Raw genomic sequence first — 24969 nt, forward strand, 5'->3', positions numbered from 1 at the left:
ATAGAAAGGTGAATTAAGTGACTTTGAATGTAGCATTTCAGTTAAAACTCAACATGCAACATTCAGATGCTAGGCCTGCCTCAGTTCTGGTTTGCAGGGGTGTTGTGATGGTGTGAGCATATTGTCTTGGTACACTCTGGGTCCAGTTAAGCATTGTTTAAACACCACAGCCTACCTATCGTTGCTGACTGCGCCTATCTCTTTATGACCACAGTGAACCCATCTTCTGATGACAGCTTTCAGCAGGATAACAGGCCATTTCTTAAACTGTTTTTATGAGCAGAAACCGGAGAATTCGTGAGTAGCCAATCATTGGTGAATTTCTTGTGGTAGCCCTTCCCATGATCGGTGACGTCAATGGTTCCACTTTTTCAATAAAACACGTTTATTTTACCTGCTTTCTTTTCCCAGCTGTGATTTATATGCAACACTTTATAAACAGAATGTTGGAATGTAATGTATTTGATATAATGTTGCAACCAGTATCCAGTTTTCTAGACTGTGTTATCAACTTCTGATCATTCCTTGAAAAGGTCGATGGCTTCAAACCCTGCTTTACTCGTTTGACTGCCGTAGTTCACCGTTTAAAAAAAACAAAAACTCATTATGTATTATTTATCTTTTAGTCTTTTTTAAGTAAAATAATACAAACTTCTTAACAAAATTGTGTGTTGCTGTTCTTTTGCAGTTTTGGGGGCTTTTTTGTGGAAATACTTAGAACTGGTTGTGGGTTTGACACTGCCACCGGGTTGGTAAAAAAAAAAAGACAAAAAAAGAAGAAAACTTCATACTAAAACTATGCATGTCCTTTTACATGTTTTAATTCTATATTTTATATTGTATTTATTTTCTGACTGTTTTATTTTCACTTGAGCACATATTAACACAGATTATATGTGCTCAAGTGTTTTAGATTATAAGTAAAATTGTCGGGATATTAGGTCCGTAGGTGTTTGGACAGTTTTTCTTTTTAAATATTTATTCATTTAAACCACTTAAATTAAACCTGAAAGTGAGCTACATCTTGCTTGATTTAAAAACTGTGGTGGCAAAATAAAAATAAATCATTAAAAACAAAACAAAAAAACCGTCAGAGTAAAATACTTATGGATCTATCTGTATTTATATTTTTGCATGCATTTGAGTTGCTAGTTGCAGTTACATACTACAAGGATCCTGCAGCTTCATAAGCCTTGATAAACCGTTTGAGGTGTTTGGACCGCAGTCAGGTTGTAGTGACTTGCCATAGTAGTCGCCCTCTCTCGCATCACTCGCAGCTGTGGCTGAAAGCTCTAGAAACGTCTAGTGCGCTCGGAGTGCGTCAGCACTGCTATTCCGTTCCTGGGATACGCAATAAAATCCGGAGTAGAGTCCAGGGGCTAGAGGCGTTTGCTTTGGCCGTGTGTTGGGCGGCATTCCTTCTTGTTTTACAGGCGCCACCGATCTTTTTCACGAGGCTGTTTTATCTGTGATAAAGAAATTCACTTCACACCAAGACATGTAAGTTGTGGGGAGCGTACGTAAAGGCGCGGTGGAGGGAAAGTACGATAGTACAGGCTGAATGATTAGCTAGCTTTAGCAGCTTGAAACATGCTGTTGGAAAGGCGGGAGGGTGGCATGGCCTCAATGAAGTAGGGACTCAGCGTGACTCGCTGCCTTACAAACTGGGTAAAACCTCACAGTGTATCGGCAAGGCTAATATAGCAGACCGCTTTATCCTTCATTGGCGAAAGAGTCGGTTTATTTTAGCTGTAGCATGGGTCAGGTGTACCGCATGGCACGACTAGCGTAGCGGCACCGCTGTTAGCTTGGCTACAGGAGGCTTCATTAAGACTTCTGGAAGGCTAAGATCAGATTAGCATCGGATCTGCGGCAAGATTTCCGATTTGTAAAGAAAATCAGACTCCATCAGTGGTTTTGTTTGGGCTGTAACGATGTTTAAAGCTAGCTACCCCACACTGCATTGAGGGTTTGTAAGAGGATTTATCTAATGAGACAGTCACCACAATGCTAAGAGAGCAGTAAACATACCTGTAGCTTCCATGCAAAGACCATTTAATTAATGGATGCAGGTCAGCCAGGCTCATGCATGTGTTCTGTAAAATTACTTGAGGTGGAAGTGTGTGGTAATGAAGCCAAATATACCCATCATTTAATTTGTATCCATTGGTGTTTTTAAAAAAAAAAGAAAAGTACATGGCTTTTCTGTTCATCCCTCATGTTCAAAGTTAGAGATGAGCTTTTCAGAACTTGTCATGCTACTAGACCACATTAAGTAAAATTAGCAATACTGGCTCACATTATACCCTAAAGACTTAAAAGTTAAAAGGAAAATTTGAGAAGGGGGCCCCTCCATCCACAACAGCTTGTAAATGTGTCTTGTCACAGTTTAGTATCCACAGATGTCTCACTTTTGATACTGGAGCAGTGTGTGTAACTCGATGCTCTTTACAGCAACCTCACACAAAGGAGGTTTGATAACAGGCTGTCTTGTCTCTTCACCAGCACTCGGATTATTTATTGTTTGTTTGTTTTTGTTTTTTTTCATTGAAGTTGTTTTTGAAGGCTTGAAAAGCTGAACTTTTAAAGGATAAAAGTGAGTTGCATGCTTTTTCTTTTCTCATGCCCTTCATTTTCTTAAAGGCATCCAGCGACTGCCAAGTGGTACGACAGGAGGGACTCTGTTTTTATAGAGTTCTGTGTAGCAGACAGCAAAGATGTTAAGATCAATTTTGATAAAACAAAGTGTGGTTTCAGGTGAGTTTTCCTAATTCTGGCTACATTTATCTGTGCATTTCTTGTTGGACCTTCTCTTATATGGTATATTTATAGTGAGTATGTGTCTTTGTTCCCTGCAGCTGTCTTGGAGGAACTGACAATGTGAAGCACGAGAATGAAATAAACCTTTTCGATGCCATTGATGAAAATGTAAGTTGTACTGACCGCTTTCAAAAATGCTATAAAACATTTATTCACTGCACACAATGCAGGAGTGACCGCATTTGTTTCTGTGCTCTGTTTAAACCTCGACCCAGGAATCCAAACACAAACGCACAGACCGCTCAGTGTTGTGCTATCTACGAAAAGCGCAGCCAGGGAAGGCGTGGCCGAGGCTAACGAAAGAGAAGGCGAAGGTCTGCCACACGTGAGGACATCTGAAAAATATTCAGATTTAAGCAACGACGGCAATTTAAAAAAAAAAAATTGTTGACTTTGTTTCCACAGCTGAGTTGGCTCAGTGTCGACTTTAACAATTGGAAAGACTGGGAGGACGACTCAGATGAGGAGATGGGCAACTTCGATCAATTCTCAGATGTAAGCGCTTTGATAAAATCATACTTCATATTTGAAAAGTACTTAATTAAAAAACACTTTTCACGTAATGAGGCTAATACAAAGCTTTAATACAGACAGTTTCAAATTGAACCAGCAAAAGAAACAACTTTGAAGGCAGATATAGGGTACCTGACTGTAAAAATACTTTTTTCCCCTGCTTTTTATTTTTTTAGTCTAAATAAACTCAGCTAAAGCCAACAAATGCCAGAGACATAGAAAGTAGCCCTCTCTTTTCTCTTCCAGACATGTCATCCTCCTAAAAACAGTAGGTTTAGGCAGACTTCTTGCAGACTCTAGTCTCGACTCTTCCAGGTGAAAATTCCTGTACTTTAACCTACTTCCCCACATGACCTTCTTCAACATACTTTATACTAGGGCTGTTCGATATAACGATATCTATCGGATGACGATATAAAAACGTCTGTCGTTTCATTTTACGCTATCGTTTGTTTCGTGTTACGGCAATATTTCTTTCACCGTTTTGATGGTCACTGTAGTGGCTATATTAATTTCTTACAGTTCTCTTTCTCTTATTTTTAATATAACCACACTATGGACGGACAAGCGCCTGTTTTTATGCGTTGTCGTTAGCAACAACGACAGTAAAACCATTGTGTCCACTTGTTTATTTTCCACATAAACCTTTCACAATAAACCTCAAGATCCTATTGAGACTTTTCAAAATAAATTGAATCACGTGAAAGAGCAGATTATTTACGGATGAGAAGTAAAAAAAGAGCCGCCAGGTGCTAAAAAATAAACCTTAGACTCAAACGTTAGAACAGGCTTTTCCCTGCAGCACGCCGTGTAATAAATACTCACAAAGAAAACGGCAGCCGTTACAACTTATGTCTAAAAATGTATCGTTTCATGCATCGGTTAAAACACTCGACTCCAAGTACACGACGCCCAGCTGGAAACACTTCACGCATGTCGAGCTGCCCGAGATTCACAGAATTTACAGAAAATGTTACATTTTTGTGATTTATATCGTTATCGGACGATAGATGTCTTATATCGGGATATGAGATTTTGGCCATATCGCACAGCCCTACTTTATACTACTTATCAGATCTGCATAGGTTGAAGTCTCCCATCATCTGCACATTTTTCTGAATCTAAAAACGTGACACCTATGTGCAATTGGTTGAAAGGTTATTTTATTACTAGTGTGTCTAATAACAACAGAAATCTGTTGACTACCCGTGTCTGTAAATGATAAACTAAACAAGTTGTTTCTGCTCTGCTATTGCCAACGTTAAAGTGGAACCATTGTGTTTATGTTCGGCCATATGTACTGTTACAATGGTGGATGCTGGTAAATGGTCATATTAAACAAAGTTTCAAATAATGAGCTCAGCAGATTTTCAGGTTGCTCCTGTTTGTTAAACATCAAAGCTTCAAACTGCTCTAAATACTCAGTTTTAGTTGTTTTTAACTAGTCTTGAATCTTGATGAATTCACTGAGAGGTTAAGTCTAAATAAATATAGGGCGTCCACCCAGGAAGCGATTTGCTCATAATGTATCAGTCTGTCACTGTTGGTTGCTAGTGGACATTCCAGGCTCCAGTTGCCTAGGTAACCCTGTAAAGTATTTACAAACCTGTCATACATTAATCAGCAGTATCCCCAGCTCTCATTGGTACTCGCTTCAGTCGCGCACCTAGAAGTTGGGAAAAGTAACCCTGGACTCACCCACTTCCCATTGTTTTTGTTGTGTTTTTTAATATGAATGATCATTTTGAATATAAATTGTGCAAAAGTACTCTGGTAGAGTCCAAGACAATATAGAACCATGTATATTTTCATATAAAGGGCTGGAATAAGTGTAATCGATCTGCTTTAAAAAAAAAAAACAAAACTGTTTTGACTGATTAATGCATGCCTCAAATCTAATCTCATGAGGAAGAAGGGGAAAAAAATCAATCTGTCTTCGACTCGTTGGCATTTAAATGATGTGGCTTTAATTGCTAATCTTATATTGCAGATGATGAACAACATGGGAGGAGAGGATGACCTACCTGATCTAGACGGTGCAGATGATGTAAGACCTCCTCTTCAGTCATCTCTTTGATTGATCTTATATTTATAGATAAGGGAGATTTTAATTGGTGACACTAGAGGTTGTGGACGTAACCTAAGATCGATTTCACAGGTCTCTTATTTTTTTTCTTTCAGGATGAATCTGCAGATAGTGACGATGAGAGTAAGTATTTGAGCTTCTGTAGCATCTACACTTATAGCTGTATTTATTTATTTATTTATTTATTTTCAATCAACTTTTAATGTCTCCTTTTCACTTTGCTTTCAGAAATGCCAGATTTGGAGTAGAAGACCATAAAACTCTGGAGAGAAAACAGAAGAACAGAACAGAGAAGACTATTAACAAATGTATATCTTGAAACTGAAGGCAGTGACAAACAACTGTACATAATGAGTCAGTAGCCATATTTAAATCCATAGCCTCAGCTCCAAACCTTTGACCAATCAGTTCACTGAAGGTTGATATGCATGGTATTGTACAGAGCAGCTATCTCCACTTCCATTTGCTGTACTGCACCTTTTGGATATCTTGTTTTACTGTTAAATATTACAACTAAGCACACCTTATTTGTTGGAGGGAAAAAAACTGTATAGTTGTCCTCAACTGAGCAATGTGTGTTAAAGAGATTGACAGTCTGTCTTCAAATGAATTGGTTCAAAGCTGATTAGGCACAACCATTCCTAATGTTGTGGTTTTTAAGGTAGTCGACCAGTGTAGTTTCTCATGATTTTTTGTTTTTTCTAAGAAAATAATTAGGCAAATTTACCAATTGGGTTCTTCTTCAAGCATCTCTCATGTGCGGTGAATTAGAGATCCAAGAAGACTGTTTCAGTAGCTTAACCTTCCAACTTACATGTTTCCCTTTACTTCTTGTTTAATGCTCGTTTAAAAAAAAAAAAAAAAAAAGAAGAAGAAAGAAAATTGGAATTTTCTGAACTCATTCCAGGCATATTTGCATCTTCCCAGTGATCACCTACTGTACTTTGTTAATCTGAATGAATTCAACATATGGACTATGTCTTTATACCACCGAACGTGCACACTTGTGTCAGACTGCACAAGTGAGCTGACATATTTTGCAGCTTGTAAAGAGGCTTGAAAAACGCAGCTTGATTGAACGATACGGCGACATGTAATGACCAAATTATACTTGCACTGTCAATAAACTGTAAAGGGAGACCAGTAATGTTGAATTAGAGTGGGGATTCTTTTTTTTATTGTCTACATCTTTCTAATAAACTGTTGAATCATTTTTAAATGCTTTTTGTTTTCTTAGATATGAGGTGTCAGGGTTAATGAGTTAGCCTGCCAATATCACTGGCGTTTTGGGACGACTTCTAATCATTGGAAGTTCAGGCTGTGCAAATTTGGACTCTTATTTGAATCGGATGCAAATGAATACAGCAGGGATGATGCAATTATTCTGTCAAGTTTATAATGTGAATGTTTTTTGCCCAACTATAGTAGACTGAGTTTAATTTTGAGGGACCACTGGGGGAGGAGGTAAATTTCATAAATGCATCAGATTTTTTCAAAAAGAAAATGCATCGGGGAAAATAAATTATGACAGTCTCGCTGATCTGCTTGCCACTTTATTAGGTACACCTGTTTAACTGCTTGTTAATGCAAATGTCCAATAAGCTAATCACATGGCAGGAATTAAGTGCATTCAGGAATGTAGATATGCTCAGGATGGCCTGCTGAACTCCAGACTGAGCTTCACAATGAGAGGATTTAAGTGTCAGAAAGGCTGGTCCGAGGGATTCTTCTGCATAACCATCTTACCATCAAACCAGACCAGTTGTAGTTTTGCATTTTCCAATTTTTATTTTAGTTTGTTTTGACTTTTTTTTTTCTCCTTTTAGTTGAGTGTTAGTTTCAAGGTTGGGTTTTGTCATTTCAGTTCAGTTTTTATTGTATTGAAAAATTTTCCTTTTACTTTAGTTTTTATTAGTTAATCTCTTTTTTGATATTACTATATGGAGAACATATACGAGAGGCAAGATTTGGGAAAATCTGTTAAGATACTGCAATAAAAATGTAGAACTTCTTTTGAACACAGTTAACTCTCACAGTCCTGTAGACCTCCAGCAAACCAAAGTCTCACCAAACACCTCCATCAAAGACTCATCAGGCAAGAAGTGACAACAAAGTTTTACCAAATTGACAAAGACTGAAACTAGTTAATTTTCCAAGTTCACAAAATAATTTCAGTTAGATTTCTTTCTTATTTAATTTTAGCTATCGAAAATGTTTGGGGTTTTTTTCACATCTAGTTTTGTTTTTTTGTTTTGTTTTAGCTATAACAAACTTACACCAGACCATCTTGGGTGATGGTCCGGCAAAAAGAAAATATCCAGTCAGTGGCAGTTGTCTGGGTGAAATGGCTTTGTTGATGCCAGAGGTCAGAGGAGAATGGCTAGTCTGCTTTGAGCTGATGGGAACGCAACAGTTACTCAAATAACAACTTGTTACAACCAAGGAATGTAGAACAGCATCTTTGAACAAACAACACATCTGTTAGAAACAGATGGACTGTAGCAGCAGAAGACCACAACGGTTGCCACTCCTGTTAGCTAAGAACAGGAAACTGAGGCTAAAATCCCCACGGGCTCATCAAAACGGAACAATAGAAGACTGGAAAACATTACCTGGTCTGATGAGTCTTGATTCCTGCTATGACATTCAGATAGGACAGTCAGAATTTGGCATAAACATCATGAAAGCATGGATGCATCGTGCCTTATGTCAATAGCTCAGGTCCCTACCGGTGGTGTAATGGTGTGGGTGACATTTTCATAGCATACTTTGGGCTCCTTTGTACTAACTGTCATGTCATATCACAAAGCTCAGATCATCTCAAACTGGTTTCTTGAACATGACACAGTCATCAGATCTCAGTCCAGTAGAGAACTTTGGGGGTGTGATGAAACGGGAGACACACATCATTTGCAGCTAATAAATCTCCAGTAACTTTGTGATCCTATCATGTCAATATGGAGCAAAATCCAGAGAAATGTTTCCAGCATCTTTCTGAATCTTTGCAATTAAAGCAGTTCTGAAGGCAAAATGAGATGCTATACATATCTAACAAAGGAGTTAGTGAGTGTGTATTTTAAGCTCAACTATAAAATGACTGCTGAGTGTATGATGCACTAAATAATTTACTGCAAAGAAAAGGAGGTGGATGGCAGTGAAGCTTCCTAAACTAGAGAAATATTATAAAAGACCTTTAGGGGGCATCAGTGAATTGCATTGGGATCAGCCGGCATGGGATACGCATAATTACATCATTTTAACATACAAAACGCCCACACGTCATTTACCTTGTACTGGAGTATTTGTACTTGAGTAGGATTTGGGGTAACTGTAACTTTTACCCGTGTATTTCGGCGCTATGACCCTGAAGCCTTCAGGCTCCTCGGCCCAGAATATTAGCATACTTCCTCTTCGGGCCTGAATTTCTCACTGATTGTCATTCAGCAGAAGGTGACGGTAATAAGCAACATGAGTTTCCTGTTTTCACCCTGAAGCGCATTAAAATAAAAGCGTGGCTCTCATATACAGAACGTTTATGAGAGACAAAGAGAGACATGGCAGTCATATGATGAATTAAAACCCACTAAAGAGTTCTGCAATAACAAAAACTGTGGTACAAGTACGACGTCAAGAGAGGAAAAAGCTTCTAAAAACTTACTTTGCTGAAAGTTAATAATCTTTTAATCTTTTTTGTTTTTCAAGTGAATGTCAATTAAGATAAAGATTGAGATAAAGCTAAAAGATAACTGGCCAAATATGTATGAAAGTGTTTCACGATGACTGGTGAAACTTTCCACTCAAGAAGACTGGAAGGCTCAAGGTTAAAAATATTGTAATAATAATATTTACCATGGTGATGTAATGATAACAATTATGCTTCTCTAAATGAAGCTATTGCTTGATTGACTTACTTTTATTTTCCTCCAACACGTTTCAGACATGATAAATGTCACAAGCACATACTAATTGCGATCATACTATTGAAGCAATAAGTATCAGAATTAGAAGCATTTAAAGTAATCATAAAGATGCCTTTACATAGTGGAAGGATTATATGTCAGAAGCCTTGCTATTCAACACACACAAGTAAAAAAGAGGAATATATTAATATTATTAAATCTGAACAATATAGAGATAATATGAATTGCAAAAACAAAAAATATAATCAAATGATAATAATATATAAATAGACAATAACATAACAAAATTAACATAAAATATATGTCAATTAACCATAGCAATTATGTAGTAAATTATTTTAACTTTGTCTCTTTAATGCTGCTTCAATTCTAGACATCTGTAATAATAATGCAATAAAATTATTATAATTCTTCATAATAAAAAGGAACTATTTTTCATGTTTTACGTGCATTTGGTTGGTAATTCTTTTACTTGTAATAGCAGATACTATTGTTAGTATTGACTAATAATAATAATAATTCCTATATTATTATAATTATCAATAATAATAGTTATTATTATTATTATTATTGCTAAGTTTGAGCTTTTATCTATTTGTATTTATAGTTTAATGTCCTTGTTTATTTTTTATTTGTTTAGTTTTATTTATTTACTTTTTTTTGGGTGAAATTTAGTGAACAAATGTAACCGGATGCATACGTAGTTATTGTTGGGACATTTGCTCCTGTTCGCTCTGTTCTGTGATCATGGCTGCACCGGACCACACCAGCCATGTTTGCTAATTTAAAACCCAAAGGTTAGGGGAATAGTTGTTTATTATTTATCGCCTTGCCATCTTCACCCGCACATCCGTTAAGAAGAACGTTTAGAGACACCTGCGCCTTCGGGACCCGAGGACTGAAAGGTCGGACACGCTTTTAGAGAAATATCGGGGAAACTTTGGACGGTGGAAGTGTGGGAGGATCGTGATGCTCTGTGAAAATTGTCTGTGCTCGCAGCGTAAACAATGTAACTTCATCTGGCTGCTAGCTAACGTTAGCCCGTGAACAAAAGGGGAGCACGCCTCCATCTGTTAACTAGCGAGCCTGATGAGGGGGTTGATGTTGGTCATTACCGGCAGACCGGTGGATATTTATTTCGTTCGCGGAGCTCTCTATCACTGATGGGCATCATGGATCCAACGTAGCGTGGTTATGGTACCTGCTACCCGGCTATGAGCTAACATCGCAGCGCTTACTCTGGATAAACGTAAAGGATGCTATTAAGTTAGCTACGTGGCTAGCGTGTGTTAGCTAGGCTCTTTTGTGATGATTTAGCTAAATAACCTTGGAACTGGAGCGGGGTGGGTTTTCGCACGGAATTTCACGTTAAAATAAACTGTCTGAATGGCTTTTTGAAGAGTTGAACGTGTATCCAACGTTATCAATGGTTAGCTCAGTTGACTCGCAAGTGGTAGAAATGGGGGTTTGTTCGTTTGAGAGCGCAGCTAGCGCGACAAGCTAACGCCTGCTATTGCAACGGCCTTACTGAAATAGGAAATCAAGTGTCCTGAGGGCTATTTATGCATTGCAGACAGCCTTTAAACGGAGAGTGGCGTAGAAAACAATTATCCAGGCCTCACGGTGTGAAATATTATCACTCCCATTGTTATTGAGCTGAGGCCGCCGGGTCTTCAGACTGTTTGTGTCTGGGCCGTACATTTATCACCGTAGACCTGAAGAGCCTGAGCTCGTGTTAGCAGCAGCAGTGCCTCATCAGCGGTAATGATGAGCTTCTATCGTAATATCCCGTTTGTCCATTACACTCGCTAGGGCCTGGCATCTGCTGTTGCTGGCTGCGACATTTTGACGGTTGTTGTTGGAGCGAAATGGTGCTGCCTGTCACAAGCCGCAGCTGCCAGAATCACCGAGGAAAGACATTTCGTGGAAGAAATAGCACGCATTACGTAGCGTCGACTGCCTTCAAAAGTGCACGAAAAGAAGCGAAAATGAATTAAATAATATGTTTGAGAGCCATTTGGTCATGCAGATTCTCACACATTTAATCCGTGCTCAGTACCTGCACCGCTTCCATACGTCATACTGTAGACTAACATTAGGTAGCAGACTGAATGAATACATTTAATAAATTAACTATTTATTTATTTTTGATGTTTTTCAGATGGATTCAAATAATCATTTCAACTATGGCACTCACTCTTCAGCAAACTCAGGACTGAAACTCTCCTCAGGGGATTCTCTTTATACTAACGGGTCCTCCATGAGTTTTCCTCAGCAGGGGAAGAGTGAGTATTTCTGCACCTTAGAATAAAATGAACCTTACTGTTTATATATAAAAGAAAAAAATTGTGGCCTTTACCATAAAGTGGGATTAGGGGGCTTACTGAGTTCTTACTGAGAACTACAGGGTTAAAACCCTGGGTTTTCAATGGTAGGATTGTTGTTCAACTTGGAATATATCACCGTGGTAACTTATAGTGCAGAACTCACCTGCTAGAGCGGTTTATGTTCAAGATAAGACAACATCAGGTATATGAATTCATCACTAGAGCATTTCTTTGGAGAAAAGACCTAGAGGTTTTAGAAACTGAAATTTTTGCTTTTATTTGCTGAACATCAATTAAGAAACTCAGATTTCCCTTTTCTTCAGGTGAGACTTTATTATTCCTGATGTTTTTTTGTTTCCTGCAATGATATTTATTGTTATATTATCCTTAATATATTTATGCGGTGCTCACCTAAGCCATGAAACTGATGACATTTCCACAAACTACAAGTAGGAAAAAGTACCCTGACCGGTTTGAACTTTTTGTGTGTGTGCTGTTTCCTTCTTCTCAAAACACTTGACATCACTTGGGCTGCAGTTGAAAGAGAAAGCTAGAAGTGTCTTAGGCACATCTTGACATTGAATGAACTGTAATACTGAAACGCCTGGTAACTTACGCAGCATTTTTTCCAGCTTTTCTTTCTTGCTTCAGTTAGGCCAGATGTTTTTGGCATACTGGGCCTTTTCCAGTCTTACTGACTATATCACTTAAAGTCCGCACACGTTCATACAACAATTGTAATACTGTCCTTTTCCTCTCTCACATGCCCACACACTGCTTTCAGTCTGTATTATGTGTTAAAACTCCTTATAGTTTTTTTTAATATTTTAATTTTATTCCTTTGTAACATCAGTACTCTACCTTCAGTAGATTTGTGGATGATTGGTCAAATGCTGCCATTGTCACCCTTTTAATGTGCACATGGTCATAGCTAGATTGGGAAACCCTGGCTTGATTTATGGAGTTGGTAACCATATTGACCACTTAGCCTGATTGACAAAGTGTGAAACCAGATAAGGGAATGATGTCTTGGGTATGTTGAAATTGCTTTGCAGTACAGGCCCCAGATCTCAGTGACTCAGAGACAGATTTTTATCATTATAGCTTTTTTTCAACTTGTATTTCTTACTAACAGATATGAATGGCGAAATGAATGTGAATGGCGTCACTACTGTACTCGGATCCAGTGTCCCTGGTTCCCACCCACCATCGGCCCCTTATCCACACTTGAGCAACCACCACCAGAGCAGCGTGGGCTATGACTACTTGTGGGGAGGGCACCCTCAGTATGGCCCAGCTGTGAGCAACTCTCCTGCGCATGGGATGCATCAGAAGCAGTCTACACCTGGGATGGTTCAGCCTCAGTCACAGCATCAGTTCCAGGGTCATGGACAGTACCAGCTGAATGGGGGGATAGAAAGCTCCCATCAGGCCCCTGTTTCAGGCCCAGCGAACATGCCTCTCACGGGGAACCAGTACTGGAACAGGAGTAACCCTGGCACCCAGCAGATGAGTTATAATTCCCATGGCATGTATGGGACCTACCAGAGTCAAGCACATCCTGGGATTACACCACCACAGCATCACCAGCAGCAGTCCTTACAGGCAACCCCTCATCAGGCATCACAACAACACTTCCATTCCTCCCAGCCTCTCCCACACCACCGCCACCAGCAGCACCAGCAACCACAGCATTACGGCATGATGCCGAATGGGATGCCGTATTACCAGCATCAGCACCCGTCCCTGTCATCACCCCAGCAGCAGCAGCAGCAGCCGCCACCACAACAGCAAACTCAGCCACAAGCCCAGGCTCAGATGATGCCTCCAGCTTCTCAGAATTTCACTCCTCCACGTGGCAGCCCTCAGCACCACAGCTTAGGCAGAGGGAGCACTGGCAGCCCTCTGCCCGTGGGGATGTCCTCGGCACAAATGATGTCACCATCAGCTGTGCAGGATAGTGGATCTCCAAAGGGCCACAGCAGGGAACGGAGCCCCCACTCTAGCAATGTGGGGATGTCCTCTCCAATGCAAGGTGACCCTTAAATATATTTTTGTTTTTTGCAGTTTCAATCAATTTAATCAATCTGTGTATAGTCTATTTCCTCATTTTAATGCCAGCTTTTGAGTGATACAAATAACTGTGATAGACTGTGTTAGTTGTTAAATGTGAATTGATTACTTGACCAACAGAAACAGCTGATGTTTTGTCCTGGTAATCAGAAAGCCAAATGTATTTAGACAAAATATTGCAATTTAATGAGTCACCTTTTAATTCCTGGAAAAGGATAAATAAATCATCAAGTGTTTAATTCATAATAAAACAGAAAATATTTCCAGTCTTAGTTAATACAGTGTTCAGTATTACGTCACTCGTTGACATTATTTATTATTGGGGACAGTGCCATTATTTAACCAGCAGGTGCCAATGTTTGACTATGTTTAATGTCTGATCAGTCGAAATTATTTTTTTATTTTTATTTTCACTATCTATGTTTAGTATGAGAATAAAAACCATGTGTTTCAGTGTACAACAATCTCGCATTATATTAACAGTTTTGCTATGTTTTTTTTCCCTCCTTATTTTAGGGCATACGAGGGAAACTGTCAGGGAGGTAGACACAAGCTACAACGGCAGTGATAGGTCACCTGTTGCCCAGAGGCTACCCAAGACTGATAGTCACCAATCCAAACCTCCTGCTGCTCATGTGGGTCCTCCGAGTGATTATCGTCAGCTTTCGGAACAGCCAGCAGCTCAGCGCCCAGAAATGTCTTCCCCAGTCAGAGATCCAGCTGTTAACCCACCTCCTCAGTCGCAGCTCTCTGTGGCTACAGCAAATACATCTGTTTCTTTAACCAAGTCCTCAACACCACCTCAGGTGTCTGCAGCTCCTGCTTTCTCTGGATCTCCTACATCTGAGGCTGGACCCACTATAATTTCATCTCCTGATGTAGAATCTACTTCACCACAAATATCAACACCTCCCAGTGTATCCTTTGCCCCATCTCCAACAGCTGCTCCCAGGCTCTCTTCTCCTCCCCTGATGGTTCAAGGCCTCAGGCCTCCCCCTCCTGGCATGAGTGATATATCACCTGCAGGATTCAAGCATCTGTTAGTGGGGTCTTCATCCACCTCATCGCTTCCTGTATCACCTTCAAAGCTGTCTACACCTCTTGCTTCGACTGATAGTTTGTCTAGACCTGCAGCAGTTTCTTCAGTCTCTTCATCATTGGAGTCTGCATTTCATCAAAAGCCTGCAACTGTTTCTGGACTTCCTGTACAACAGTTGCCTCCTTCCATAGTGTCTGCATCTACTTACTCTGAACCCAGCTTGTTGGTTGAGAGGCAAATGGTTCAAGAATCTAAGCCACCTTTGATGCCACCACGTTTCTCTGATGCATCTGGAGGTCAACATGAAAAGCCTGGACCCCCAAAACTGATTTCTGACTCTGTGGCTGCAAATTCCTCATCTGGCGGTTTAGCTCCATCTCAGATGTCTTTATTGGGACCTTCAACCTTGACACCACCTGGCCCTTGCTCATTGCCATCTGCATCACCCTCTTCAGTGGAAAAAACTCCTCTAGTTGGCAGTGAACCAGCATTCACACTGCAGGGTCAGAAATACACTCCTCAAGCTGTTGATTTGGGTCTTTCCATTGCTTCATCACCACCAGGGGGCATGAATTTGCCCTCGATCACTGACCATGTAAGTCCTACAGTGAGACCTCTGTCTACCCTACCTCTTCTAACCACTCAAGCCTCCAGGACTGCACCCCTACCCAGCCCTCCTGCCTTGGTGTCTGTGCCTCCTGTAACGGGTACATCTTCTGGAGTGGTCCAAAGTTCTGACCTTGAGCGACATCCTCCTAACACCGCTCCTCCTCGTGTGCTAAAGCAGTCACCTTCCAAGTCTGAGCACCATGGCCATTGTGAGGACAGGAAAGCACTAGCTGATAAAAGAAATGAAAACGCAGAGGAACACCTCCCTTTGCTTGATTCAGGCCTGGTAAGGATGCCACAGCTGGAAGCACCTGAGAGTCATAAATCTGAAAGTCAGCCATCCAAATCCCTCTCTGAGCTTCCTGGGAAAACTTTACAAACCACACTCGCTCCTGATCAAAAGCCCAAGAATGGGCAAACAGATTCTGAAAATCACCACATGCCAAGTGATGTCTGGGCAGCAGAGGACTGCACGATAGACCAAGCTCCTCTCAGAAAGTCTCCATACCTTAGCAGGACAAGCTTTGCAAACTCTTCGCATCCGGCCTCTCAGTATGACGGCAATTCAACCTGCAACACCCCCTCTGGAATCAGTGTCGACTCTACTTTAGAAAAGACCTCTCTTTTAGGCGGTGATAGCTCATGGATAGAGGACTCGACTCACTTTGACAACAGCTTTCACGTGAGAAAGGGCAATTCTCAGTTTGACAACACTTCCTGCGCAGAAGAGGAGCCATCTAGTATATTTGACAACTCTGTAGATAGCAGCTTTTCTGTGGAAGACTCCAGAGACAACACATTAGACTCCACCAGGGAAGGAGAGACCTCAGAAGCAGAAGAAACCAGGAACGGCTGCGAAATTACAGGAGAATCAGTGATGGAGTCTTCTCTAGACAACACCTCTCAGACTGAAGAGCCTCCTGTTGATTTGAGTGATGTGTCCAACACACACTTGTTTGTGTCATCTCAGCAAGGTACAGTTATTTCTTTTCTGATCATTAAAACTAGTATGGCATCATTTGACAGGAAGAAGTTGTCAGTTTAAATAATAGAGTATTATTCTTTATCAGAATATTCTTTTCTCTGTTGGAACTGTACGCCTAACATCACTTACTTAGTCTTGAGCTCTGTTCATTCTCAGGACCTGAAGCAGGCTGGGATCCCAGAGGACATGATACACCAGACTCATCTGGAGGCATTAATACTAAAATCGCTGCTGATGACACAATGACACCACCAAGTTTCAAGATGAGAGATGAGAACTTCATCGCCTTCAGTACCCCAGCACAGAGCCCTGCTGTACACCCACTCCAACAAGTTACTGATCAGACTTTGCCAGCTGCCGGAGGAAATCTGAAAACCCCAGGGAAACCACGCAAACCTCGAACTACTAAGGCAATATGGATTAAACCTGCAGGTATTTAACAGTCGACTTCCAACAGAGTGCTATTCTAATAGTATTAGATTTTACCTTACAATATTTTTTTTCTCTTTTGTGTTCAGCTCCAGAGGAGGTCCAGCCGAAGCCTCGGGGTCGAACCCCAAAGGTGGAGAAAATGAAGTCTAACGAACAGGAAGGGACTAATGTGGAGCCAGCTAAGGGCAGAAAGAGAAAGAAGTCTCTAAAGGTTGATGCGCACGAAACATCTGGGGAGGCTGGGCCTTCCACAGAAGAGGTTGATCCAATAACAGCCACGATTGACGCTGTTTTGGCCAACGCTTCATCTATCAGCCCAACAGTCGAGAAAGCCAAGAAGATGAAAAGGGTGAAGAAACAAGATGCAGAAACAGCTGGTGATGATGCTGATGAAAACGACGACAGCTCCACTGCAGGTAATGAAAAGGCCATTTTGTTGAAAGAAGATGTCACTGTTTAAGAGTTTGATGGTAAACCTTTGGTTTGTTGGAACAGGTGAATCTGGCAGACGAAGAGTGGCAACAGAGGAGCAGGTCCAGTTCCCTCTGCTGCACGGGTAAAGTTTCCTTTTACTGTTTATTGAGCTTTTACACGACACAAATTCAGTCAGAACTCGTCATATAAAAAAAAATTCTAAGTCAACACAGTCAAATATTCACATGACAGAAGCGCTATTTGGATTTAGTGAGCACGCTTATCTTTGCTGAAGCTTTAATAACTGATGTCAAGTTAAATTATTATAAAAACGTCTTCATTAACAATGTCAATTTTTCAGTGAGGTTTTGTCCTTGCTAGCCAAATGTGATACCATGGAAACCTAGATGTAAACAAACTAAACCAGACGTATATCTGGAAGGATGATAAATTCATATTTGTTGTTTACAAAAATATCCTTAAATTAGTTGGAAAAAGGTATGACAAGACTGTAATGATCAACGCTGTTTTAATTGTAGTTGGAAGAGAGAGATTCGTGTGAAGAAAATGGAGAACCGGATGAAGGGCGAAACTTGGTACTATACTCCTTGTGGAAGGAGGATGAAACAGTTTCCAGAAATTATCAAGGTGAATTTCCCAGAACTTTTTAATTATTCTTAAAAAGTTATTTGAAACTCTTAAAATCATGGTCTTCTCATTTATGGTTTTATATTATGTTAAAACTCGGATTTTTGTCTCATGCTTCTCCGGCTGTGTCTTTATTACTTAATGACACAGTACTTGAAGAAACACACAGACAGTGTGGTCACGCGAGAACACTTCAGCTTCAGTCCACGCATGCCTGTTGGAGACTTCTACGAAGAGAGAGAAACTCCCGAGGTCTGTATATTTTCACATTAGAACTATAAAGTATTCAAATACTCAACAGTTAAACTTTAGGTATTAAAAATGCTTAAAAAATATATAGGAAAATTGTTTTTGAAAGTCTGTTTTCTCTGTGTTTTATAGGGTGTGAAGTGGGTCCTTCTGGCTAATGAGGAAGTTCCCTCTATGATCATGGCCATCACTGGTCGTCGTGGTCGACCTCCAAATCCCGATAAAGAAAAACCTCGCAGGGTTCGTGGGGTAAAGGGAGGACAGGTCCGTCGCCCCGGTAGACCTCCTAAACCGAAGATGATTGATTTCCTTAGCAAGGTTGATGCCAAGCTGCTTAAACGACTTGAAGCCAAGGGTGAGTAAAGAAGTTGTGCGTAATGTCTTTGCTCATTATATAAACTCATTCTTTCTACTGCGACTAAATAATTTTTAATTCCCTGTGTTTAAAAATAGAAGCTCTCACAGAGGAGGAAAAGGAGAAATTGGCTAAAATCAAAAAGAAAATGAAAAGAAAGGTATGTAGATCAAGTTGATTGTAATCCTGATCTGTTACACTATTCATTTATCATCCTGATTTTGTTGGTGCCGTTTATTTATTGTTTTTTTAGGCAAGAATGAAGAGAAGGGAGGATGCAAAGATTAAGAAAATGAGAGATGAAAAAAAGAGAGCAAAGGTAAAGAAAAATGCTTAACACTCGTGTCCTCAGACGCACATCTTTATCACCTCCACCTCTTCATCATTTTGTGTTTATTTCTTATTTTATTTTATTTTATTCATTTTTGTTTTAGCTCGAGCAAGAGGCCCAGCACCTAGAGGCAAAGGCTGAACCAACTGACCCATCAGCGCCACAGGCTTCACAGCCGGCATCAGAGTCTGCTGCAGAGCCTAAGAATCTCGGCCGGAGGAGGTCAATTAAGGTTGAGCCCACCCCACCGGTTCAGCAGACTGACACGGAAAGGGTGGCCCAGGGTAAGAGGGTGCTGGGGGCTCGGAGTAAAGCCAAGGCCCTGGCTAAAGCTCAGGCGGAGGCAGAGGCTGCAGCTCAGGCTGTTCTGGCTGCTAAGAGGGCAGCAGAGCGGAGAGCACAGGCCCAGCGACGGATGGAGGAGCGGAAGAGGCAGCAGTTGATAGCCGAAGAGCTGAAGAAGCCCACAGAGGATATGTGTCTCACTGATCACAAAGTGAGTTTTAATTTAACCCCCTTTTTAGAAAATGTTTTTTTTTTTTAATTTTGATGTAAAAACTGATGTTTTGTGACCTTTGAACTTTGTTTCCAATAGCCCCTCCCGGAGCTGTCCCGTATTCCTGGTGTGGTGCTTTCTGGAACAGCTTTTGCACACTGTCTGGCTGTGGTAGAGTTCTTACACGGGTATGGAAAGGTGATCGGTCTCAACATACCCAAGGACATCCCCAGCCTTGCTACCCTGCAGGAAGGCCTCCTGGGCCTGGGTGACAGCCAAGGAGAGCTGCAGGATCTACTGATAAAGCTGGTGGAGGCTGCACTACATGATCCAGGCCTACCATCGTATTATCAGGTGTGTGTGATACACTTCAAGCATTCTGCTTATTAATGTAACCCCATTTGGTATGTGGCGGAAACCCGTTAGTCTGAGTTTTTCTTTAATCTCCAGTCGGTAAAGATCCTTGGGGAAAAGCTGGTTGAGTTGGAGCTGACCCGCAGCACAGTTTCAGAAGTACTTCGCATTTTTTTGGAAGCTCATGGCTATGAGACAGAAGTGTGCAACACCCTGAGAACCAAACCATTTCACGCCCTGCCTCCTGACACCAAGGCAGCCATCCTGGGTTTCCTTGTGGAAGAGCTTAACAGCAGTAACACTGTGATCAAGTATGTTCAAGATGATTACTTGTTCTAAGACTGCTTAAAGGGAGAGTTTACTCAAGAAACAGTAAGATCAGTGTTTGTTTTAAATTTCAGTGATATTGACAACACAGTGGAGAATATGACAACCTACAGGAAGAACAAGTGGATCATTGAGGGGAAACTCCGAAAGTAAGATCAATGTTCTTAAACGCTTATTTTCAGTTCTGCTACTTATCCAAGCAGTATTAAATGTTGGACTTGTTTTCCTCCTGCCAGGCTGAAGGCGGCGCTATCACGTCGTACAGGACGCTCAGAGGAAGAGCTGTGTTTTGAGGAGAGGAGGCGTAGTGCAAGAGTAGCTGAGGAGGAGAACCTCAGCCTGGAGGAGAGTGGTGTAATCCTTGAGAGAGGGAACCGCCGTGCACGCAAAGAAGAACCCAAACTCAGTGATGTATGTTTCAGCTCTACTGTTTTAACTACAGCACGATCATGCATGCACTTGAGACTAATTGAACTCCTTCTTTGCTGCAGAGCGAGAGCCCTACCAATGCTAGCATTCCAGAGCTTGAAAGGCAGATAGATAAGCTAACTAAGGTAAAGCTGATATGACACAGGCACAGTGCTGTATACATGTTTGTTGCTTAATATTAAATATTCCTTTGCTCTTAATCCTCCACAGCGCCAAGCGTTTTTCCGTAAAAAGCTGCTACAGTCATCTCATTCCATGCGGGCTATACTGCTGGGGCAGGACCGTTACCGGCGCAGATATTTGGCCCTACCTCACCTTGGAGGAGTTCTCGTCGAGGGCCCTGAAGAGCTGCTGAGTAAGTCTGAGTCTAAACTCGAATATTTATGCTTTATAAACCATTGACTTGTCTGTCGTTACTTCAGCATTTCCTTACTGTTCTATCTTGTAGCTTCTGGAGAAGTCCTTATAGCGGAGGTGCCTGTCACCTTCCTTAAAAAAGAGCCCAAAAAGGAGCCCAAAGTTGAGGAAGCTCCCTTGCCAACCACTCCTCCTCCTACTCTGCCTTCCTCTCCGACTTCTGCGACCCCAGGCCAGGCCCAGACCTTCTCTGCGGAGGAGGAGGATCCCCTCCCGGGCACTGCATCCCTCATGAGCAGGCCGAGAGGACGCGGACGTCCCCGGAAAATCAAACCTGAAGTTGAGCTTCACCTCCGCACAGCAAAAATCCGCCGCCGGCGTAGAAGTAGCGTCAGGTCCCGGAGTGAGGAAGGGCCAGGATCACCAAATAGCGGGACACAAGACCTCACACAAGCGGCTTTCCAGAGCTGGCTCAGCCAATCACAGGAAGCAGTGATGAATGGCACATGCTCATCAGCAGGGGAAGCTCCAGAGGGTAATCGACCGGAGGAGAGTGTTAAAGAGCTGGCAGAGAAGCAAGGACAGTGGTTCAACCTGCTCCCCAAACAACCGTGTGATGATAACTCTCTGACTGAGCTCCAGACGCCCACTTCACCCAGCTCACCCCCCAAACTTCTCCCGCAGATCCCGAGTGCTCTGTCTGCACTTACTGCTCCACTCGTGCAGGTTAGCCACCAGAATGATGATAGTAAATATTACAACAATGCACAGTCTGTATAATGTAAAAATCAATAATCTCCTCCTTCTTAGCCGGACCCACTTTTGCCTTGCCTACCTCCTGCTGACCCTGTGGTTCCAGCACCACCAGCACTACAGGACATTCCACCTACAGGCCCTGGTTGTGCTGTCCCAGCCAGTTCTCCACCAACAAACCCTCAGCTCCTTCCAACTCCCAATCCTCCAGCTCCATCCACTCCTGCCACACCTGCCAGACCAGCTCGCAGGCGAAGGAGAGGCAGCAGAGGGAGCAGTCCTGCCCGCAGAGGGCCCCGTGGAGCTGCAGCAAAACGCCGCGGCCGCCCACCAAACTCAGTTTTCCAGGAGCTTGAACAGCAGTACTTCACACAGCTAGTGGTCAAGCCTATCCCAGCATGTAAGTACTGAAATGTATCAGTTTTACCTCAGAAATTATTTGAATTCCATAAATATGCATGAAGATTTCTGTGGCCTTCACTGTTTTCTGGGGTGACATACTCTTCCTGTGTTTTTGGTTTCTTTTTTCACTTGTTTAATGTGTTTAATTTTGCTTCTTTTTCTTTCCCCCCTCCAGCAATGGTGCGTGGCTGGTGGTGGATCAAGACCCCAGAGGAACTGTTTATCACCTTGCAGTCCCTCCATCCAAGAGGCATCAGGGAGAAGGTGCTCCATAAGCATTTAGCCAAACACATGGAGAGCTTGGCCGAGATATGCACCAAACCGATTAACGGTGAATGTTGTTAACTGGATCATTATGAGCTTTCCCATAATTGTGCCATATTTGTTCTCATTAAGATTTTCTCATCCAATTAGACCCAATCTTTGAGTTGAAGGTAGAAGAGAAGGATGCTCTGCTAGAGGCTCTGCAGCAGCCCTGGCAAGTGCAGGAGAAAACAGTGGAGACAGACATCAGCGCACTACAGTGGGTGGAGGACCTGGAACAGCGGGTTATTGCTGCTGACCTCCATTTGAAGGTAGAAAATCACAACTAAAACCACACAATAAAACAGAACCACTCTGTATTCTTAAAGCTTTAACAGGAGTGAATTAATGTGATTTAAAGAAAATAAAAGCAGGAAATGTTTGCACAAGAAGTTCATATCCTCTGCAGACCTCGATATCCCTGCTTTGTGTGTGTCTCTGCTGTCAAAGAATTCATACAATGCTCCAGGATGCAGCTTTAGGTTTGAATATGCGTAAACTTTAAATGGCAACAAGAAAAGTATCTAAGTTACAACAAATGTGCATGTAGATTTTTTTTAATTTTTTGTAGTAAAACTTATTTTATTTTGTTTTTTCAAGGCACTTCCTCAGAGCGCTATGACCGATGCTGAAACAACCACAGACGCACCAATGGCCGAATTTCAGGTAAACCTTAAAACACTGATAACACATTTCCTCTGTTGAAACCCGATGTGTGTTAAAGTCAGTCACTGATACTTAAATTCCTCCTATCTCTGTCTCCTTTAAGCCCTACACAATCCCAGATCCAGACTCCACACGCGATGACCTCCAATACTACGAACATGACGCTGACCCACGTGACGACTGGATCGTGCGAACCAAGAAGGAGTGGTCTGGCTTGCCGCGAATCGCCACACACCCGCTGGACCTGGGCGTGCTGCGGCTAGCCAACCTCGAGCGAAACATCGAGAGACGCTACCTGAAGGAGCCGCTCTGGAACCCCGCAGAAGTGATGCGCCTCGCTCCTCTCACTCCCACACCTGGAGAGGAGCATCCCATGGATGTCATCAGGTGAGAAAAACAACCTGGACTAAATGGGATAAATGAATCCTACATTTCATATGGTACACTTTTTTTTTTCTTTTTTTGGGGTTAACTAATTTTCTTCTGTTCCAGTCTGGAAAGTGAAATCACGTCTCGACTGCGGACATGGCGTCAGGCTTTAGACCGCTGCCGTAGTGCTCCCCAGCTGTGTCTGTGTTTACTTCAGTTGGAAAAGGCCATTGCTTGGGAGAGATCTGTGACTAAAGTGGTAAGAAATCTTAGAAATGCCTGGTTGGACTTAATTTCACTAAATTCTTCTCAAACTCCTAAGGTTTCTAACCTTTATGGGATAAATGCTTCTCTCTTTTCTTTCTTTTTCTTTTTTTTTTAAAGATCTGCCAAGTTTGCAAGAAGGGAGACAATGATGAGTGCCTGCTGCTGTGCGACGGCTGCGATCGTGGCTGCCACATGTACTGCTTGCGGCCTAAAATCACCCAGATTCCAGAGGGAGACTGGTTTTGTCCCACTTGTGTCGCTAAGGTGAGAACTCCTCTTCTCACTCTTGACGTCATAACACTTTGAGCCGTTTTTCAATCTTAAGATCGTATCCCTGAAATTGCTTCGTTTTAAGAAATATTCTCCTTTTTTGTAGGATGAAGACGATTCACTGCGCTTGTCCAAAAAGCGCACCAGGGTGAAGAAGAGACGTTACGAAGACGACAGCTCCGAGGACGAGGTGACAACACGACGCAGTGGCGGAATGACGACACGGCACAAAGACGTGACGACACCTCCCTCATCTTCTCGTCACTCCGGAGAAGGAAGCAGCGCTAAACGGCGCCGCATGACAACACGCAACCAACCCGACCTCACCTTCTGCGAGTGAGTCCCACCTGCCATGAGTGCACCAGCTCTGCATGATATGATTTTAAAGTCTTCTGAGATGTTTTGACAGCTACATTGCGGGGGATTCGTGTTAATACTCTTAAAAAAAATTCCTGCCAGGATCATTCTAATGGAGATGGAGGCTCATGCAGACGCCTGGCCATTCCTTGAACCTGTCAATCCCCGACTGGTGCCAGGTTACCGCCGAATCATCAAGAACCCCATGGACTTCCTCACCATGAGAGAAAGACTGTTACAAGGAGGGTAAGTGCTGATTATGCTGCACGTCTCATTAATGCAAAGAAGCGTAGGGTTCACTGCATTGCAGTGGGGAGGGGGGGTAGTCTTTCTCTCTCTCGCTCTCTTATATGAGAACTGAATGGAAAAGCACAAGAGTCTTTAGATCACAATGATGTTAGATCAACTGCTCTTACTTTATACAGTTCAATGATTTGGATTTTTCAGACATTTTTAATCCCTGCCAGTCATTTGTCCCTTGTTCTAAGCTTCTCTGCCTGTTTATCCTCATCTCAGGTACCTCAGCTGCGAGGAATTTGCAGCAGATGCTCAGTTGGTCTTCAACAACTGTGAGCTCTTCAATGAAGACACGTCAGAGGTGGGAATGGCAGGACATTCGATGAGGCGTTTCTTTGAGAGCCGCTGGGCGGAGTTCTACTCAAATAAGGAGAAATAGGAGCCTACGACGATCCCCGCTGATGGTGGGGCTGTAGACTGTTGGTGCTTTCACCGTCCCAGTCACACACTCTCCATTACTGCTAAGACTGTCTGGAGTTTCTTCCAGCTATGTGTATTCTCTGTAAAGGTATATATGTATA

General features: G+C 42.0%; 2 protein-coding genes across 4 annotated transcripts; both read left to right on the forward strand.

The window, feature by feature from the left end:
* Window positions 1–1287: 1287 nt before the first annotated feature.
* On the forward strand, window positions 1288–6627 carry LOC146684685 (prostaglandin E synthase 3-like). The gene is made up of 8 exons (XM_085443840.1): window positions 1288–1500; window positions 2644–2757; window positions 2859–2928; window positions 3036–3134; window positions 3226–3315; window positions 5324–5380; window positions 5515–5542; window positions 5648–6627. Coding segments are annotated over exons 1-8 (480 nt in total). The 5' UTR covers window positions 1288–1498; the 3' UTR covers window positions 5668–6627.
* Window positions 6628–10067: 3440 nt separating this feature from the next.
* On the forward strand, window positions 10068–24969 carry baz2a (bromodomain adjacent to zinc finger domain, 2A). 3 transcript variants are annotated; one of them, XM_085443243.1, is made up of 30 exons: window positions 10068–10244; window positions 11501–11624; window positions 12802–13701; window positions 14256–16361; window positions 16529–16804; window positions 16891–17220; window positions 17300–17360; window positions 17758–17866; window positions 18017–18118; window positions 18248–18470; window positions 18569–18630; window positions 18724–18789; window positions 18905–19297; window positions 19397–19651; window positions 19748–19962; window positions 20053–20127; window positions 20215–20389; window positions 20470–20532; window positions 20618–20762; window positions 20856–21490; window positions 21575–21917; window positions 22095–22250; window positions 22334–22494; window positions 22823–22888; window positions 22992–23275; window positions 23381–23516; window positions 23642–23788; window positions 23901–24130; window positions 24254–24397; window positions 24668–24969. In XM_085443243.1, exons 2-30 carry the CDS (start codon window positions 11501–11503, stop codon window positions 24825–24827), a joined length of 8142 nt encoding a protein of 2713 aa, XP_085299369.1. In that variant the 5' UTR covers window positions 10068–10244; the 3' UTR covers window positions 24828–24969. The 3 variants fall into 3 exon arrangements, with proteins under 3 accessions (XP_085299369.1, XP_085299370.1, XP_085299371.1); XM_085443244.1 differs by lacking the exon at window positions 10068–10244 and adding an exon at window positions 10539–10588; XM_085443245.1 differs by lacking the exons at window positions 10068–10244; window positions 11501–11624 and adding an exon at window positions 11857–11989.

This window comes from Copadichromis virginalis, linkage group LG20, assembly GCF_057382275.1.
Source record: "Copadichromis virginalis isolate Kocher_CV1m ecotype Utaka linkage group LG20, C_Virginalis_male_GT1.1, whole genome shotgun sequence".
Classification (NCBI taxonomy): domain Eukaryota; kingdom Metazoa; phylum Chordata; class Actinopteri; order Cichliformes; family Cichlidae; genus Copadichromis; species Copadichromis virginalis.

Coding starts and splice junctions, on each gene's coding strand:
- baz2a (XM_085443243.1), top strand. CDS start 11,501: ATGGATTCAAATAATCATTTCAACTATGGCACTCACTCTTCAGCAAAC. Junction 21,491..21,574: donor TTACTGCTCCACTCGTGCAG/GTTAGCCACCAG, acceptor CCTCCTTCTTAG/CCGGACCCACTTTTGCCTTG. Junction 22,495..22,822: donor CTGCTGACCTCCATTTGAAG/GTAGAAAATCAC, acceptor TGTTTTTTCAAG/GCACTTCCTCAGAGCGCTAT.
- LOC146684685 (XM_085443840.1), top strand. Junction 3,135..3,225: donor TAACGAAAGAGAAGGCGAAG/GTCTGCCACACG, acceptor TTGTTTCCACAG/CTGAGTTGGCTCAGTGTCGA. Junction 5,381..5,514: donor ATCTAGACGGTGCAGATGAT/GTAAGACCTCCT, acceptor TTTTTCTTTCAG/GATGAATCTGCAGATAGTGA.